The sequence below is a fragment of the Trichoderma citrinoviride genome (genome assembly GCF_003025115.1).
Source record: "Trichoderma citrinoviride strain TUCIM 6016 unplaced genomic scaffold BBK36scaffold_2, whole genome shotgun sequence".
Taxonomy (NCBI): Eukaryota; Fungi; Ascomycota; class Sordariomycetes; order Hypocreales; family Hypocreaceae; genus Trichoderma; species Trichoderma citrinoviride.
Window position 1 is genome coordinate 2284908 of NW_020194710.1, and position 16960 is coordinate 2301867.

General features: G+C 56.6%; 4 protein-coding genes across 4 annotated transcripts; 1 reads left to right on the forward strand and 3 right to left on the reverse strand.

The window, feature by feature from the left end:
* Nucleotides 1–59: 59 nt before the first annotated feature.
* On the reverse strand, nucleotides 60–1957 carry BBK36DRAFT_1156486 (aldehyde dehydrogenase; the record flags this gene model as incomplete). The annotated part of the gene is made up of 3 exons (XM_024893931.1): nucleotides 60–1553; nucleotides 1645–1752; nucleotides 1832–1957. The coding sequence occupies 3 exons, from the start codon at nucleotides 1955–1957 to the stop codon at nucleotides 60–62; spliced, it is 1728 nt and encodes a 575-aa protein (XP_024753255.1).
* A 1060-nt stretch (nucleotides 1958–3017) lies between these two features.
* On the reverse strand, nucleotides 3018–5575 carry BBK36DRAFT_1188991 (hypothetical protein; the record flags this gene model as incomplete). The annotated part of the gene is made up of 5 exons (XM_024896605.1): nucleotides 4567–5575; nucleotides 4372–4507; nucleotides 4112–4311; nucleotides 3910–4050; nucleotides 3018–3860 (listed from the first exon to the last, which is right to left on the reverse strand). The coding sequence occupies exons 1-5, from the start codon at nucleotides 5566–5568 to the stop codon at nucleotides 3018–3020; spliced, it is 2322 nt and encodes a 773-aa protein (XP_024753256.1). The 5' UTR covers nucleotides 5569–5575.
* Nucleotides 5576–11080: 5505 nt separating this feature from the next.
* BBK36DRAFT_1132924 (DUF1765-domain-containing protein) lies at nucleotides 11081–14892 on the forward strand (the record flags this gene model as incomplete). The annotated part of the gene is made up of 3 exons (XM_024892051.1): nucleotides 11081–11506; nucleotides 11651–13708; nucleotides 13770–14892. Exons 1-3 carry the CDS (start codon nucleotides 11103–11105, stop codon nucleotides 14890–14892), a joined length of 3585 nt encoding a protein of 1194 aa, XP_024753257.1. The 5' UTR covers nucleotides 11081–11102.
* Nucleotides 14893–15811: 919 nt separating this feature from the next.
* Nucleotides 15812–16537, reverse strand: BBK36DRAFT_1087147 (hypothetical protein; the record flags this gene model as incomplete). Its single annotated transcript, XM_024888972.1, has 1 exon — nucleotides 15812–16537. A coding segment is annotated over one exon (726 nt), but the record flags the coding sequence as incomplete, so codon positions are not given.
* Nucleotides 16538–16960: the final 423 nt, after the last annotated feature.

Genomic DNA, 16960 nt, shown 5'->3' on the forward strand with positions numbered 1-16960 from the left:
ATGCAAAAAGAAGACCAATGCCGCCATCCATTATCATCCCTCCTTCTTATCACCCCCCCTCATACCTCATTGCTCGGATACAGCACCTCCGTCGTCGGCACAAACTCCTCCTTGATGGACCGGATGTTGACAAACCGCGTCAGCAGGTTCGCGCTGCCCGCCTTGTCGTCGGTGCCGCTCGCCCTCGCGCCGCCAAACGGCTGCTGCCCGACCACGGCCCCCGTGCTCTTGCAGTTGATGTAAAAGTTGCCCGCCGCGTTGCGCAGCTTCTCCTCGGCGAACCGCACCGCCTGCCGGTCGCTCGCAAAGACGGACCCCGTCAGCCCGTACTCGGACGTCGAGTCCACCAGCTCGCACACCTTGGCCAGCGCGTCCGGCGCCGCGTCGTCGTACACGTACGCCGTCAGGATGGGCCCGAAGAACTCGGTCGACAGGAAGCGGTGCGCCGGGTCCGTCGTCTGGTAGATGGTCGGCTGGACAAAGTATCCCCTGGACGAGTCGTACGAGCCGCCAAAGACGAGCTCGAGGCTGCTGTCGCCCTTGGCCTCGTCGATGGCTCCCGCGAGCTTCTTGAATGAGGCCTCGTGGATGACGGGCCCCATGAAGTTGGCGTGGTCCCAGGGGACGCCCTGCGCCAGCTTCTTCGTCTCCGCCACCAGCCGCTCCTTGAAGGCCGGCCACACCGACTTGGCGACGTAGAGGCGCGACGTGGCGCTGCACTTCTGGCCCTGGTACTCAAAGGCGCCGCGCACCGTCTGGATCGCGGCGTTGTCGACGTCGGCCGACTCGTGCACCAGGTGGAAGTTCTTGCCGCCCGTCTCGCCCACGACGCGCGGGTACGACCGGTACCGGCCCTCAGCGACGCCCTGGCCAATGGCCCCAAACAGCTTCCGGAAGACGGCCGTGCTGCCGGTGTAGTGCAGCGCCGCGAACTCCCTGTGCGCCAGCACCGTCTTGGTGATCTCCTCGGGGTTGCCCGGCACGAACTGGATCACGTCCCGGGGCAGGCCGGCCTCGAGCAGGATGTTGTAGACGAGCCAGTTGGAGGCGATGGCGAAGTCGCTGGGCTTCCACACGACGACGTTGCCCATGAGAGCCGGCGCGCCGGGCAGGTTGCCCGCGATGGCGGTGAAGTTGAAGGGGCTGACGGCGTAGACGAAGCCCTCGAGCGGGCGGTACTCGAGCCGGTTCCACACGCCGGGCGAGTGGTGCTCGGGCTGCTGCGCGTACAGCTGCTGCGCGTACTCGACGTTGAAGCGGAAGAAGTCGGCCAGCTCGGCCGCCGCGTCAATCTCCGCCTGCCACGCGTTCTTGCCCTGGCCCAGCATCGTCGCCGCCATGATGTCGTAGCGGTACTTGCCCGACACCAGGTCCGCCGCCTTGAGGAAGACGGCGGCGCGGTCCGCAAAGGGCAGCGCCTCCCAGGCGGGCTTCGCGGCCAGCGCGGCGTCGATGGCCTTGGAGACGTCGGCGGGCGTGGCGGTGTGGTACGAGGCCACCGTCTTGGAGTGGTCGGACGGGTTGAGCTGCCGTGAGAGAGACGAGGTTTTGATCTGTGTACATGGGGATCATCTGCTTAGTCTGCTGATTCTCCCCAACCAATGTGTGTCTCCGAACTTGCCAAAGAGAAGGGAATAGACTCACCTCCTTGCCTCCCACGACAACGGGCACCTCGAGAGGCAGCTTGCTCTGCAGCTTCTCCACCGCCGCCGTCAAGCCCTCTCTCTGCTTGCTGCCCTTGGCATAGTGTTGCTACAAGACGCCCTCCGTATTAGCATGCCTTCCCCATTTCCACAATCCTGTACACATGGCGAATCAAAACAAAACTCACGTTGGGCTCGTTCCTAATGGTAGGAGGTCGAAACGACGCAAGAGTCGCCAACGACGCCCGCGGCACATGCACTCTGCTGCACCGCAGGCCCTTTGCTCCCGCTCGTCTCAGCACCGCAGACTGCATCGTGAACAGCTTCAGCTTGGCTCCTCTGCTTCAAATCGTCTTCTCTTCGCACAGTCAGATCAAACACACACAGCTCTGTGAAAAATAGCGAGTGAGTAAGAGCAAAATTTTGTGTGTGCAATTTGCTTCTTCTTCGTCGTGTTCCCGTTGAAGCAAAATTCCCCGCAAGAAGAAAGCAGCGGGAATCATGAAGCTTCTAATACCCCAACTTTGTATTTATCTGTGTCGCCGCATATCGTTGCAGCTTCGGCTTATCGCGGGTTAATAAAAAAAAGAGGGCGCAAGTTGGAGATGAGGGGCCCGGTGGGGGAGGCGAAAAAGCCATCCGACAAATGGGGGCTCTGGTCCAGTAGTTTAGCAGAGCAGATGGAGCTTCTTTCATCGCGGTTCCCCGGAATGCAGGTGATTGATGGATCGAGTCGTTCTGGGGGATTCGACGGGCTGGGGCCCCCGAAATCGGCCAATGGCTGTTCCGTCGAGAGCCGTTGAAGATTGGATGTCGGTTTGATAAGGTGAATTGAAGCACATGATTTTTGAGGCGGGTTGGATTCAGTGTGGGGTTCGTCTGGGACTTACACAACCTGCGTACTCCCTATCAGTCGACACGACTCAGACGCAACACATGTGGCTGTTTGGGGATCGGACATCACATGAAAGAGATCACTTTCTTCATCCCAACAAGACCACACAAGCATGGCTCAAATCAGCCTCGATTTGCATCTCAACACTTCACACACCATACACAAGCGCTCCTCGGAGACGATTGATGTACGCTGCAACCAAAAGTAGGAATTAGGTATCTATACGGCCCGACATAAGAGACAAGCAGAAGAAACAATGAAAACAGAAAATCAAACAGTTCCATGCAAACAGACTCCGGTTGCCGCTTCGTCCCGCTGGTATCGCTTCGTGGAACTGCATAACGCCAGCTGCTCGCCCATCCTCTTCTCCGCCGTCAAACTACCCAAAACCATGACTGCTTGGGTCACAAGAGTGAAAAAGTCCATCATACGGCAGAAACATAACGAGCCCGAGTTTCGACCTCTGTTGAGCTGTCCTCCTACTGGCTCGTAGCGGTGGACACAGGTCTTGAGGACGCCTCAGTCCTGGGACGGAACGTCAGCAACGGCACCGTCAGGCCGTAGCCCTCTGTTTGGCCCGTTGGGTCGTGCTGGTCAATCTCGACCTTGATGCAAATGTCCAGGCTGCCGTCGTGGAGCTGCCCGTGTCGCACATCGTCGGCCGCCTTATGCATTGTGCCGGCATCGACTTCTCCTTGGTGCAAGTGTGCATGGCCGTCAGCGCCCTCAAAAGACGGCGCCTCGCCGTTCATCTGGGCAATGTGCCCGTTGGTGCGGGTGACGGGCGAATTCTCTGTCAGCAGAGCGTAGTTGCGGCTGGGCATCGTGCAATTGTTGTGGTTAGCAGTCTTGGTCGAGCCGCCGGGATCCTTGTCGAACAAGTCGAGCAGGGTCTCGTCGGTCTTGGAGTTTAGGTGATGGATCTTGTTTCGTCGCGCCAGGAGGTTGGCCACCGCTTGAGGCGGGGGCTTGTTGACAATGGCCGACGAGACGACGTTGACCATGTACCTGCTGTCCTCCTCGACCGGCACATTCAGCTTGGGGTTGGAGTAGAAGCGGCCCAAGGCAGCCAGATGAACGTCGCCTCCCAAGATCGTCGTTCGCACCGAAAACTCCGCCGACAGCTTCTGCAGCTCCACAACCAGCTGGGCTCGCTCGACTTTGTGCGTCTTGGCCGTGTAGTGGTCGTCGAGATCGTCGAGCAGATCTACGCTGCCGTCGAAATGGTTAAAGAAGCCTCCGCCGAGGCCAAATCGTCGATTGAGAAGCTTGACGGGGCCAATGAGAGGGCTTCGAAGAATGTTCTCCAACCAGGTCAAGCGCTGTACGTGATTAGCATCTCCTCCTCTCTCTTCGCCAGAACAGACGTACCGGGTACGCAATCGGAATGCCGAGGAGCAGAATCAAGTGTTTGATCGGCTGGCCAGATCTGGCGGCGGCGGCAAGCTCATCTCGCGCTCTCTGAAAGATTAGATCGTAGGTCTCGGGATAGTTGATTTGGTGTCGAGTACGCTGCAAGCCTGTCAACTAGGTGCTCCGTCCAGTGTGCTATCCCGGGCAGAGCACGCCTTACCTCCGTTCGAGCGTCAATACCGAGCAGGGCAATACGGGCGCCCAATCGGGTGTAGATATTGATCGAGTGCTCCGCAACATAGGGGCCGGGCTTGTTTCCTACAATGTACTGCGGATCGATCTTGGGCGGTGCCACATACGTGTCGATCAGCTGGTTCGGGTCGATACCCTGCGTACCATCGATATCGTTGTCGGCAAAGTCTGTCCGTGGTCGATCCCGGTCAGCATCTGCTCAGATACATACCGGGCAGGGTAGCTTACCGGATGTGTATGTGGACGGCGGAGGAGGGAGGTGATGCTGGAAGAGCATGTAGTACTTGTGGGCGACGCCACCAATGCCGCGGAAGACATCGCATTGCATGAACTTGTGGACGTATGAGCCGAAGCCGTCGATGATCTAGCAAACGCATCATTAGCCTGCAACTTCTTTCCAGTAGCATTGAGGGCAGCACAAACGTCGTGGTCGTCCCAGATGTTGATCTGCGCAATCTGGCCGTTGGCCGTCGAAAAGGGCTCCGTGTTATACCATCGCAGGTAGTTTTGGAGATAGTACTCGTCGCACTCGGCACGCAGCTTCTCCGGAAAAGGGTACTCCTGGCGCTTTTTCGGGTTGCTGATCTCCGTCCAGTTGCGCAGAGGACCATGGACTCTGATGCCATCGTTGTATATCTGGTCGCCGCCGCCCACCATGACGTGGATGGGTCTGGCTGTATGCTTGCGCATCACGTCGTTCCACAGGGCCGGGCCGCTCCAGGCCTCCTCGTCGGTGCCCACACTGAAGCCGTTGCAGGAGTAGAACATGATGCGCATGGACTCGTTCACGGCGGGGATGAAGAAGGTGTTGATCCGCGGCTTGTGGCTGCTGCTGAATCGCAGCCCCGGCACCTCATACTCGTATCTCGTCTCGCTGGGCTCGAGCGGCACCCTGATGTCAAAGGCCCAGAATGTGTTGCGGACGTCTGAGTAGAGGCGCTCACCGTGGACTTCCACTGGCTGTCCTTGACCACCACCTCGTCTCAAGAGCAGCGACGGATGGTGAAGTATGTCCTTGCCGCCGCCCTTAGTCACGATGAGGACGCTCCCATACCAGTAGCCGGCCTCCATTCGGCGATAGTTGAGCAGGGGACCGCACACAATCTCTTTGCCATCGGTCACTTTTTCCTGCACTTCTTCCTGCATGTGGACATTCTCTTCGGCCGCCTGTCCATTGCCAGCAGCCAGGTGGATAGGCTGGTAGTTGCCCGTCGAATGACCTTCGCCCTGGGGTTCGACGCGGTCCGAGTTGAGGAAGTTGGCTAGCTCATCCGTCGTCCCAGTCGTCGTAGCGTCGCGTGCCTGGAGATGCGCCTCGTGGCGGGCATATTTGGACGATTCCTGGTGGCGCCACTTGCTGCTGGACGCGTACGGATTTTGCGAATCGACGTCTGCGCCTTGCTCGCCGTCGGGCTGGGACGCCATGATTGTGCTGTTAAGCTACTGAGCTGCTGTATCGATATACGCGATGGATATTGTTGTCCAGACGAGAGATGCAATGCAATGCCGTGCAATGCAATGCGGTCGTGCTGTATGTATAGCGGCAGTGGGTATTATGTTATTGGATATTTGATTCCGGTTGGCGGCCTCTGCGATAACCTGCAGGTTGGTCGAGCTTACTCTCAGCGCCCGTCTGAATTACTCAGACTCACTCGAGTCGCGCACCTTGATGGCCTGGAGATGCGAAATCAGCAACAGACAACCGTCCGAATAACGCCTGTGCTTGAAGGATGCAAGTTGGTGCTCTCGAGAGTCGACCTTCAGCTACTATGAAAACACGGATTCCGGGAGGTGAAATTACGTGAATCTGGCTAGTGGAGCTGCGGGAGCTTGGGGGAGCTACAGTGGCGCTACAGCGTGCAGAGCGACTGCTGGAGCCGGGATCTGGCGACTCTGCTGGGCTGAGGGCAGGGATGCTGCAGCTGCCACAGGCGTGAAAGGGCAGTAAAACAGGCCGCAAGGGGGGGCTAAGGGGCAGCTACGGGCTAGTGTGGGCGCCAATGACGACAGCCGGCTTTGTTTCTTTTGGGCAGTGCGATTGCGCGCATGAAGTCGTGCAGCGGCCATCTGGGGAGATTGGATGGTGCTGACCTGGAGCTGCGTGACTGATGGGGTTTCATTGCTGGTTTCTTTCATCTGATTTGGGAGAGGGGATGCTCTTTTGCGTCGGTTTCCCATCCCGGCATCCAACCCATCTGATGCGAGAATTTGCGACGAAGTTTGTGGGATGCATCAAGGGAGAGCCAATTCGAGGCACATGCAGTGGGATGATACAAGTCATGCCAAGCAACGCTGCGCCTGCTTGGCCCCCTTCAGGGTCGCCAGAGTGACCTCAGCTTTCTCACGCACACAAGTCACGCACGCAGGGGCGAGGAGGGACGCAAGCCGCGGCGGCATCTGTGAGACGGGGCATGTGATCACTGGGAGCACAGGCGAGAGGAAACACGCTGCATCGTGGCCAATCCATTGGACGGCAGCGTCGAGTACCGGCAGTGGGAGGAACCGAACCCAACATGAAGGCGCCGTGTTGGACGGATTCGTATAGCCAAGGCGACAAAGAACAAGAACAGGCGATGCACGCAACGCATGTGATGCTCGCAGGGCAGACAAAGGACGAAGACGGCTGTGAGCTCTCGAAATTGCAACTGAGACACAGTGAGATTGCGGTGGGGCGCCATGGGATGGTCGATCGGGTCTTGCAGAAGCTGATCTGCTCGGGTTGTCGGAATTATGTAGTGCCGATCGACTTTTCGAAGCCTCCGGATCATCAATTGCTTCGATATTGCTGTTCCATTCACGCAGATCAGGAACCTGGAAATTCATCTCAAGCACTACAGGCAAATAGTCCTGACTTCAGTACTCGTTCGTACTCGCACTGCCGAGGTGCCAACTCGTCTAACATCATTCGAGCGCCAGGCCCTCCGGCGTCACGTTGCACGCACTTGAAAGAATTACAGACTCGAGCCCACGCGTACCTTATGTACATGTATGTACAGGCCCGGGCCCCTGTCGATTACCTAATCACGATGCCCCTCCATATACTCCTGAGAAGAATTTTTTTCCTGTTGTTCCAATCTTCATTTTGTTTTCAGCTCGACAGGCACCGGTGACTTCCCTACGAAAGGACAAACACCAAACGGCCTACGCCCGCAGCCGTCGAGATGCCCCTCATTAGGGGGCTCAACGACATTCGCCATGGATGCACCCTTGTTGCGCGCTCCCGGCCAATGTCTACCGCTTGGGCCTCGCAGGCCTTGTTCAGGGATGAAGTACTATCCGGATCAACGTCCTGCGACTGAAATGGCCCTTGCGGAACCAAGGGTAGGTGAAGGTGACGGAGGTGGACGTGAAGTTGACAAATGTGTGATACCATCAGACGGCATATGTGTGTACAGCAGCGAGCTTTTTCCTGTGCTTGGATTGCTGAAGGATATTATCTACGTGCCAAGATCAAATCATCTCCCTGCTATTACCAAACACCGATGTCTTGATAACCCCAAGGGCATGGTGCATGACGTTAGGGAGACATGTCTCTTCATTTTCTTTGTCCTCTTCTTTTCTTTTCTTCATTGTTCGCCTCTGAGATGTTTTTGTGGCGTAGTCGTGTGAATGGGGTCTCTTTCGGCTGCTTGCTTTGTGCGAGGGGTACAGAACCGCTGCCAAGATAGAGATCGCCGCCTCCTTTTGAGGGCGTCGTATTTCCAACTTGCCGATATTGTTCTTGAGTTCCTCGATGCATGTCTGGTATCTTGTACACCCGAATGATGTCGAGATGCATGATTCGCTCGGGTATATCGACAGAGGACGAAACACGGTATCGGGAAGAAAGAATCAACTCGTCGCCTGAAAGTTTCGGTCCCAAGCACACAAACCAGCAATAAAACGCCTACAAGAAAAGCCACAGGCGTTCTTCAGAGGGCGCAACCTGTGCTTGCCAAGAGCTGCTACTTTCAGCTATTGCTCCATGTCCCTTCGCGAGCAGAACGCCCAGCGCTGAGCCGCTCCAAGACCGGAGTCTTGTGGGCAGGTCAAGCCCCTCTTGCGGCTCAGCTTGTTGGGCCGGCCTCTCCTTCATTCAAGTTACCCCATAGAACACGCAGGATGGTTGTCCAGCATGAGCCATGTTCCCCTTGCTTATCGCTCTGCTCTTCTTACCTACCTGTTGTCCAGTACAAGTACGTCTTCGCAGAGTCTGGCCGCTCAGAAGAGAGCTGAGGCGTGAGACAGCAGAGATCTGAAACCGGCTTGCATGTGGCTTGACTTTGACTGATAGCAGTCGGTTGCACGACACACCGCTCAGAGAGGCATGAGGTTGGGATTACCAATATGCTTGAGGACGTGGCTTTCAGAGGGCTTTTGTATTCAGACAGGGAGCGCTCTCACAATCATGCGAATCGCGATTCAATGAGAACAAGGCAGCGTAATGGACTAGCTGACCTCCTCAAGTTGATATGGAGCATTCGGACAAAAGAGCCCGTCGCCTCACAGCCGGCACTTGCACGTGGGTTTCCAAACGGTTCATCCAGCATAATAATAGCGACTGCAGGGCGTCGCATACAGCCATCTCACTGCATGTACCTTTGATGGGGGGCCCTTTTAATTACTACGCTCAACCGATCCCTACAGTATCCGTACTGATGGCACGATACATATCCGTGGAACCATTTCCCGTAAGATGCAATTCTCTACTTCTCGAGGCTGATGCGTGTGCGAGTCACGTACCTGCACCAAGAACCAACAACAATCTCCCCTCAAAGCCACTCGGCAGCAGCGATCCCTCATAACCTCAGTACGTTCTGTGAGGTCGTCTGGAAAGAAGAGGCAGCCAACGAAAGGCGACTCAAGCGCCACATTGGTTGCTCAAAGTAAATACACTTGAAAGGGTGACGGAACTGATCTGCGCTTTTCTGGACAGTAATGGCAGTGGCGTCCAGAAGTTGCGGAGGTCCACGGAGTTTGGAGACTCGCGTCTGCCCATGCTTGGATGACGGCACGACGCACCAAGTTCGCCTAGTTGGCTTGTTGGCCTAGGTAGGGGCATTGAGATGCGTGTTGTCGGAGTCCGAATGCCGTAGTACGATATGATGATGGTGATTTGGTGCCTTGTTCGCATGGGGGAGAGAAGAAATCCGCGATTCGCTGCCTTGTGCTCGTGCAGCTTTTGTCCTGTGGGGGTTGTTGGAGTGAATAACGAGTTGTGCTCTGCTGGTGTTTTGGTTTATCCAGCTTTGACGTTTCAGCACAAAAGGCGAGACGAGATGATGGGCAAAGTGGTCGCGGATTTCATCCCCCTCGAGGCCCCAGTTCTGTTTCTGCATCCTGGGCACGATCGAGATGGTCAATGTAGTACTACTACTCGGTAGGTAGTAGTAGTAGTATGTAGTAAGGTTAGTACTAGCAGTCTTCTCAAACAGGACTATAGACTCAAGAAGCCAACGAATAGTCGTTGCAAGTTGGGCTCCGTCAGTTGTCAATTAGCCATCCAGCTACTACCAAGATGGGCAAATGACCGATCAACGGGCGATGCGACTTGTTGACATTCGGATGAGGTGCCTTGGATTGGGATGGATGGACGGATGGGACTTGGCGAGACGGCAGCTAGCCCACCGGCGCTAATAGACGAAGCCACCAAGCTTGGAACATCTCGCAGAAGCATGCGGAACGAATCTCCTTTTTTCTCTTCTGTGGCTGTTCCCCCTTGTGTCCTTTCGCTTCCTGTGTTGATTCATTTGCAAGGAGTAAAAGACGAGAGAAGAGAAAAGGAAGTATAATAGTAGAAGAAAACAGCAAATCATGCTGACACTGTGCCGTCAAGGTTGCTTGTTCCGTCCATGTCTGTGTGGACGTGCACCCGGATTCGTCGCGCATGAATTTGCACGGAATTGGCCGCGAACATGACGGCAGCTCCAGCGCATCAGCCCCGTCCATTGGCTGTGGCGCGACGTCTCCAGATGGCAGATCTGCACTCTTGCACGCGGGCAAATAGCCTGAATGAATAAATGGATGAAGCGGGAAAGAAGAAAAGACAAGAATAGCCCAAGCAGTTGGTTTGTTTTGTCTCGTCCAGGCGCAAACACGTCAGTCAACCAAGGAGCGCACTGGATGTTTAATCATGTCCGCCTCATGTGTGAACGGAAGCCTAGCTAGCGCTCCAACCTGGACAGAACGGGCTCTAGTGCCAGGCCCCGATCCCCTGAATGGAGCCTCCATCTGCAGCTCGCACGCCTTGATGCTGTAATATTACATTGGATGGATGGACAGTACTACTTGGCCATGGCCCGGAGCATCTCGCCAGCAGGACGACAGACCACAAAAGCGAACAGCTGTAGGGATTGCTGCACTAGCCGACGCCACCGGCAGCCGCATCCAATCTGCCCATCTCCGTCGTTCCGCTCTCCTGGGCGCAATCGGCAGCTGGTTTGTGCAGAGCAGAGAGCAGAGCAGAGCAGCTCCAGTATATCGATCGTCTCGACTGTCTGTAGCAGCAGTAGTGGTATTTTTTTCTCCAACCCCCAGCGGCCAGGCTGCCGTGGCAATCCCATTCTCTCGATGCGGCCGCAGACCGTTCCCGGAAGCCTTGTCACTCTATCGTTATCGTGATTTTTTCTCATGTTCCAATTTTCCCTTCCTTTTTCGCTTCACCTCCTTCTTCTGCAGCTCGGCGGCCAATCTCGTTGCATCGGCCACACCCTGCTGCTTCTGCCCCCTTGCCCTCTCATGCGGCATTGAGTCTGGCACTCGCTCATATCTCGCAGTCCCAGCGAACAAGCAGCCATCTACATACCATATCGACCGCCTTCTTCGACTCTCGCGACTGTACATGGAGATGCTGAATTAACTCGCGGCAGCATCACGGGTCGACACAGGCGCTCTGGACAGCGACAGCGTCAGCGTCTCGCCGCAACTTTGCAACCGCACCACACGCCTGAGCCTGCCACTGCCGCGGTGCTGGTCATGCAATGAGCGGAACGACAGTCATGGCCCCGGCCGTGGATATCTCCTCCATTTCCTCCTTCTCTCGACGATCCCATTCCACCCCCGACCTCCCGTCTCTTCCATCGCGAAGCAAGTCGCCCTCGCTGGGCCAGCCGGCCTTGACCGAGCAGGCGGGCAAGAGCCTGGCCGAGTTCGCGACCTTTGAAATCCCCTCCTTCAGCACCGATCTCGATCTCAAGCTCGACATCTCTCTTCCTCCTCTCGCCCTCGAGAGCCAGCCGCCCCCTTCCACCCCCTCCGAAAATGACGACCCAAAACCCCCTTCTTCACCGACAGCCCTGCAGCATCTGCGCACTAGGTCTGCAGCTTCTAACAACGACGGGCCTCGCTCGTGGCTGCGCAGCTTGACGACGATTCGAGATGCGCCGTTCGAGGACGACTTCCAGGCTGCTGCTCCTCCTGCTCCTCCGTCTGGCGAGCAGAGGCGGCCCGCCACAGCCAACGAGTTCCCGATCGCCGTCGAAGACGCGGATGGCCGAGCTGCCCGGGACCGCTCGCAGTCAAGCGCCAGCTTCGCCAGCTTCAAGAGGTCGTGGATGCCGCTGTCGCGCGCGCATGCCAAAACCCAATCAGAGGCGCCGGCGGCTACAAACATGAAGCCGGAAGCGAAATCGAGCCTCGACAAGCTGAAACGGGCTGCGACGGCCAGCATCACGGAAATTGCGACCAATCAGACGAGCCAGGGCCGCTTAGTCGACGCGGGTGCTAAGCCGGCGACAAAGGGCTTCGCTCGTGCCACCAGCTACTTCTCCCGAATCAAGCAGAAGCCCGCGACCGCCTTGTCTAAAACAGGCGACAGCATCGGCTCCGACTTTAGCTGCGCCTCGTCTGCCACCAGCCTGGCCCAGCCGGGCTCCAGCAGCATCGACACGCATGTCTCGCAGTCGGCCTCTTCTGCCGAGACAAACTCCACGGCCCTGACCGCTGATGAGTCGGCCAGCGAAATGCCCGCGCGCATCCCCGATCCGCTGTGGTCGCACTTCAAGAACCTCGACCTCGAGATTCGCGGCTTCGCCTCCAAGCCCGTCGCCCAGCAGTGCGCCCTGGTCAAGACGCTGCTTCTGCCCTTTCTCAAGAGCGCCACCAGCCAGCAGCCGCTGGGCGGTCTGCGGCCCGAGGATGTCGACTGCAGGGCTTCCGTGCTCAACAAGTGGTGGAGCGCCGTGCTCGACATGCTCGAGGTGCAGCACCAGCAGCCGGTCCCGGGCCTTGACCGCCAGCTGCTCTTCGAGACGGCCACCACCGTCATGATGCGCATGGAGTGGCGCCAGACGACGCCGTACTTTCTGCCCCTGGCGGACCGCTCTCCTCAAGACCGCGACCGCGTGCGCGCGAGGTCGTCCACCAACTCGTCCAACTCGTCGCAGACCTCTGACCAGTCCGCGCTGCTGGCAGAGTCGGCAGAGCACAACATCAGGACCATGTTCGTGTCGAACCTGGTGAGGCAGATGGCCTTTGTCGTCGAGAAGATGTCGCTCCGCCACGTGCCCCCGAGCTTGATCGAATTCGCCGGCAAGACGTGCGCATACGCCTTCTTCTTCGCGCCTGGTGTGGCTGACATCTTGGTGCGACTCTGGGGGCTAACGCCCGACTTGATCCGCCGTGTCTCCGAGAGCATGGGCCTTGGCCGCAACTCCAACGAGCCCGTCGACGAAGAAATCGTAGCCTCGTTCCCGCCAAAGCTGAGCTCCCTAGCCTGGTCCTCGCCTCGGACGCTGTGGACCACTCTGAAGCGCATCCCCAAGATGCCTCTGCTTGTGGCCAGGGTGCCGTGGACAGGGCCCTGGGTTATGCGATGGAAAGGACGCGACACCGACCTTCTCTTCATCTTTTGCCGATATTTCCACTTGTTATCCGACCAGTTTATGCCGGAAGGACGTTCGTTGACGGAGAAGGCACAGTCGCCAGCCTTTGTTCTTGTCCACGCACAGCTCTTGTCGATTCTCGACGGCACCATCCACCGCCAGGCTGCTCTGGAGCCTCCGCAGGCAGCGCTCCTGGCCAAAGGAGCGGAAGCAGCAGCCCTACAGATGCCCATGCCACCAAACAACATGATGAAGAGCATGGCGGAAAACAGACTGGTAGTATTGCTAAAAGACATTCTAGCAGACGGAACTCTTGAGTATGCGGGAGCGAGACACACATTTGCGCAGGCGTTTTCTGCGCTCTTGAAAGCCGCCACGAGCAGGACATCACGATACAACAGCACCGCGTGCTCAATGCTGTGTGACTTGCTGGAGGAGGTTCTGCTCATCTACCACCGGGCCGAGACCGATGAGTATCCAACGTGCTACATCGACTGGCCCTTCTGGATTGATGTCTGCAAGATTGCTCTATCCTCTCTCAACACTCTGTCGGAGATCCGGATGATTTCTTTCATCTTTACGGTGTGGGACGCTATTGCAAAAGACCCCGAACAGAAGCTGCTGGTGTGTCGTGATTGGCTGTTGACGGAAGAGACCTTCAACGCTTTCTTCAACAACTGGTGCCCAATGGTGCGGGCGTACTACATGCGGCTGCTCTGCTGGAGAATATGCCGCGACAGGGGCAGCCAGAACGAGATTGACATGTAAGTTGGAACCATAGCCTGCTCCTGGAACGGAATCAGGGGAGCTGACCGCAACTCATAGGGAAATCTTTATGCTGGCGTCAAAGAGGCTCAAGAGCGTTTGGTCACACTATCTATACCTGAAGCAGGCTGCCGAAGAGGCTCACCAGGCGGGCCCTGCCACGGCGCCAATGTCGCCTACCTTGGGAAAACGATTCATCATCATCAAGCACGAAGTCGCAGTGCCTCAGCCAGGCCTGTTTGCGACCTTTGATACGTTCACCAAGGCATCGAGCATCATCTCACTTGCAAACGACACCAACTCCGACCCAACCGTCGTAACCAAGAGTGACCCCAAGAGAAAGTGGTCGTTTCTCAAGTTATTGTCGTTTGGCTCAACGGCTTCCACCGCCCAAAACAACACGGAGGCGTCTGCAAGCAAGCCTTCTGCGGACGAGGGGCTCCAGAACGCGCGCCGGGAGGTTGCAAACTCTCGGGCGCGGCAAATTACTCCGGCCACCCCGCCCAAGACGGCAGGCTCCGACAACAGCGCAGACTCTGATGGCTCCAATCCGGTTTATGAGGAGCCCAAGTTTACCTTCAAGTTTGTCCTGGGCTGGCCGCAGCCGCAGCAGCAGGCGCCTTCCCTCGACCGCACACTCGCGTGCCCGAGACTCCCAACGCCAGCGCAATCAAGACTTGGCTTCAAGCCAAAGCGAGGAGGCGGTCCGACGCTGCCTCCACTCATGATACCTACAAGGAAGTTTTCCGGCAGTTCTCAGAGCGGCCTGGTACAGGCAGCAAGGAATGCGAATGCAAGCCCGCTTGGGTCGCCCGTCTTGGAAGCTCATCGACAGCCATTCGCGAGCGGCGGGGCCATCCCGGAAGAGGAAGCCTCCATGAGCGGCTCGGAGGCCGACAGTGGCATCTCGATCCCTAGCGACTTGAAACTTTTCCCTTCCCCTAATGTCCAGCCGACGCCGAGTGAGGAATGGACCGGAGAAGCTAGAGTAGGGCCCGTTAAGCCCGCCGGCGCTTTTTTGAAGAACCTGGTCTACTCAGGACGGGCACTGTCCGAATGGAGTCTCGTGGTGGCGGAGTGCAACAACTTTGTTGAGCGACGCCGCGACGAGGGTGTCGCTTCGCTCGACGATGTTGAGGTGCCACTTTTGGGCGTCGAAGGCTTCCGCAAGATGGCCGGTTGAGCTTCTCGGTTAAACACTACAATCCCTGGATTAATTCTGGGCCGTTAGAACAAGGGCACCTCGGGCTTCTTGGGCCTTGCCTTTCCGCTTCTTCTTCTATCTTTTCTCATGTACGGATTTCACGAGCGAGCGGCATATATGATGAGCGATTTACATTTTATATGACCTTGAACTCAGCAGGCGTTGGCGAAACACACATCTTTCGATAAAGCGTATCTTTCTTTCTCTCCTTTTTGGGTACATTAGCATGAACCTTTTCCTTGAATGCGCGCATACGTTGGCACTGGATCCTTTTGGTCGAATATCAAGACGATATATGAACAGAAAAAAAAGACAAAGATGGCAGACATTAACCTTTCTTTTTTTGGCACGCGTTACACAACCCATGCTTCACAGCAGAGGAACAACAAACATAATTATCATACACCATATAAAAAAGACGTCGAGATATTTTTTTTGGGATAAATCAGAGAGTTTTCATTGCTGGAATATATTTCACTGCAAGATTTGGGCAGTGGGTTTTGTTTGATGCTTTCTATGGTTTCTGAGGCTTGTCGATTTTATCTTGCCTTTTGTGGTTTTTTCTGCCTTGTTCTGGCGGAATGACTTGTTGTTCTCATTCGATGGCGGTATCTATGAGCGGAGAAAGAAGATGGGATGAATTGCAGCTGCAGGAGATGGATGAATACCCCGATTTCTTTAGAGCATGAGTTGTCGACACGTTTGGAGATTCGATTCTAATAGTAAAGTAATGAACAAGATTACTCAACTCACTCAACTCCCTATGTGTGCGCAAGCAAGTAACAGTGTCACTTTGAAGCCGTTATTCATTTCACATGTATATCCTACCAACATTCTGCTTTCTTCGGGAAATGAAGAGACGGAGACAACAATCATACACACCCAACTAGATCTTGGCCTTTGCAAACCGGGCCTTATACGCAGCCCTGATCATCTGCCTCCACTCCTTCTGCTTCTCCGCCAACCGCTCAGCCCTCTCCTTGACCTCGGGCCTGTAAAACGCAGCCCGATCCGGGTACTGCCCCTCGAACTGGGGCTTCCCGTCCGTGAGGGCGACGAGATCCCTGCGGCTGCTGCGGACGAAGATGTGCACGTCCGGAGGCAGTTCCCAGGGCGCGTCGAGGGTGCCGACGAGGAGGTAGATGCCGTGGGGGCCGAGGTCGGCGTAGGCGTTCCAGAGGGGGGCGTGGCAGCGGGGGCACTGGGATTGGGTTTGGCCGATGGTGGATTGGGTTGGGAGGGTTATCTTTATGGGGTTTGGGATTGAATTCGATGATGGGGGAGATGATGATGATGTTTGCGGTGGTGCGGTTGGGTTTGTGGCTTCGGCGAAGGCGGGGAGGATGCCGCATGGCGAGGATGATGATGATGAGGAGGATGATGCTTGTTGCGCATCGGCCTTGCTGAGGGGCGCGGCGGGAGGAGCGGCGGCGGACGGGAGGAGGGAGATGGCGGAGGATTCGACGATGGCGTTGACGGCAAAGGCGGAGCCGGTCTGGCGCTGGCAGAGGGTGCAGTGGCAGGTCTGGACGAGGAGGGGCGGCAGGGCGAGCTGGTAGCGGATGTGGCCGCAGGGGCAGCCGCCTTGCATGGGGAAGAGGTCTTTTCGTTGGGTGTAGTGAGGAGGCGTTGCCATGGTTTCGTTGTGGTGGGATGTAATGAGGCGTGTATTAAGTGAAGGTTGATGTAAGAGAAGAGAAAAAGGGCACAGATGAGAAGGGGATACTAGCAAGAACTGTCTTAAGATCTGTCCCGAGGGTTTGTCAGGAGTGTGGGGTTAGATTGTGTTCATGTTGAGACGCCAGCCATTCAGATGCGAGGGGATGGCCGAATTAGGAAACTGGTGGCTGGAGCAGGCAAAAGGGGTACGGTGTTTGTTTCGCTCTTCGTGAGAAAAGGTGAGGTGTTGGGGGGCGTGTTTTTTTCGTATGGCGGGATGGGCTTGAGGCTTGTTGTGTGGCTGATTGGAGGGACTGGGAGATTTGGGGTTTGAGGTGCTTGATAGGTAGGGTGGGATGAGATGCTGCGGCTGGGGGAGGGGTTTGGT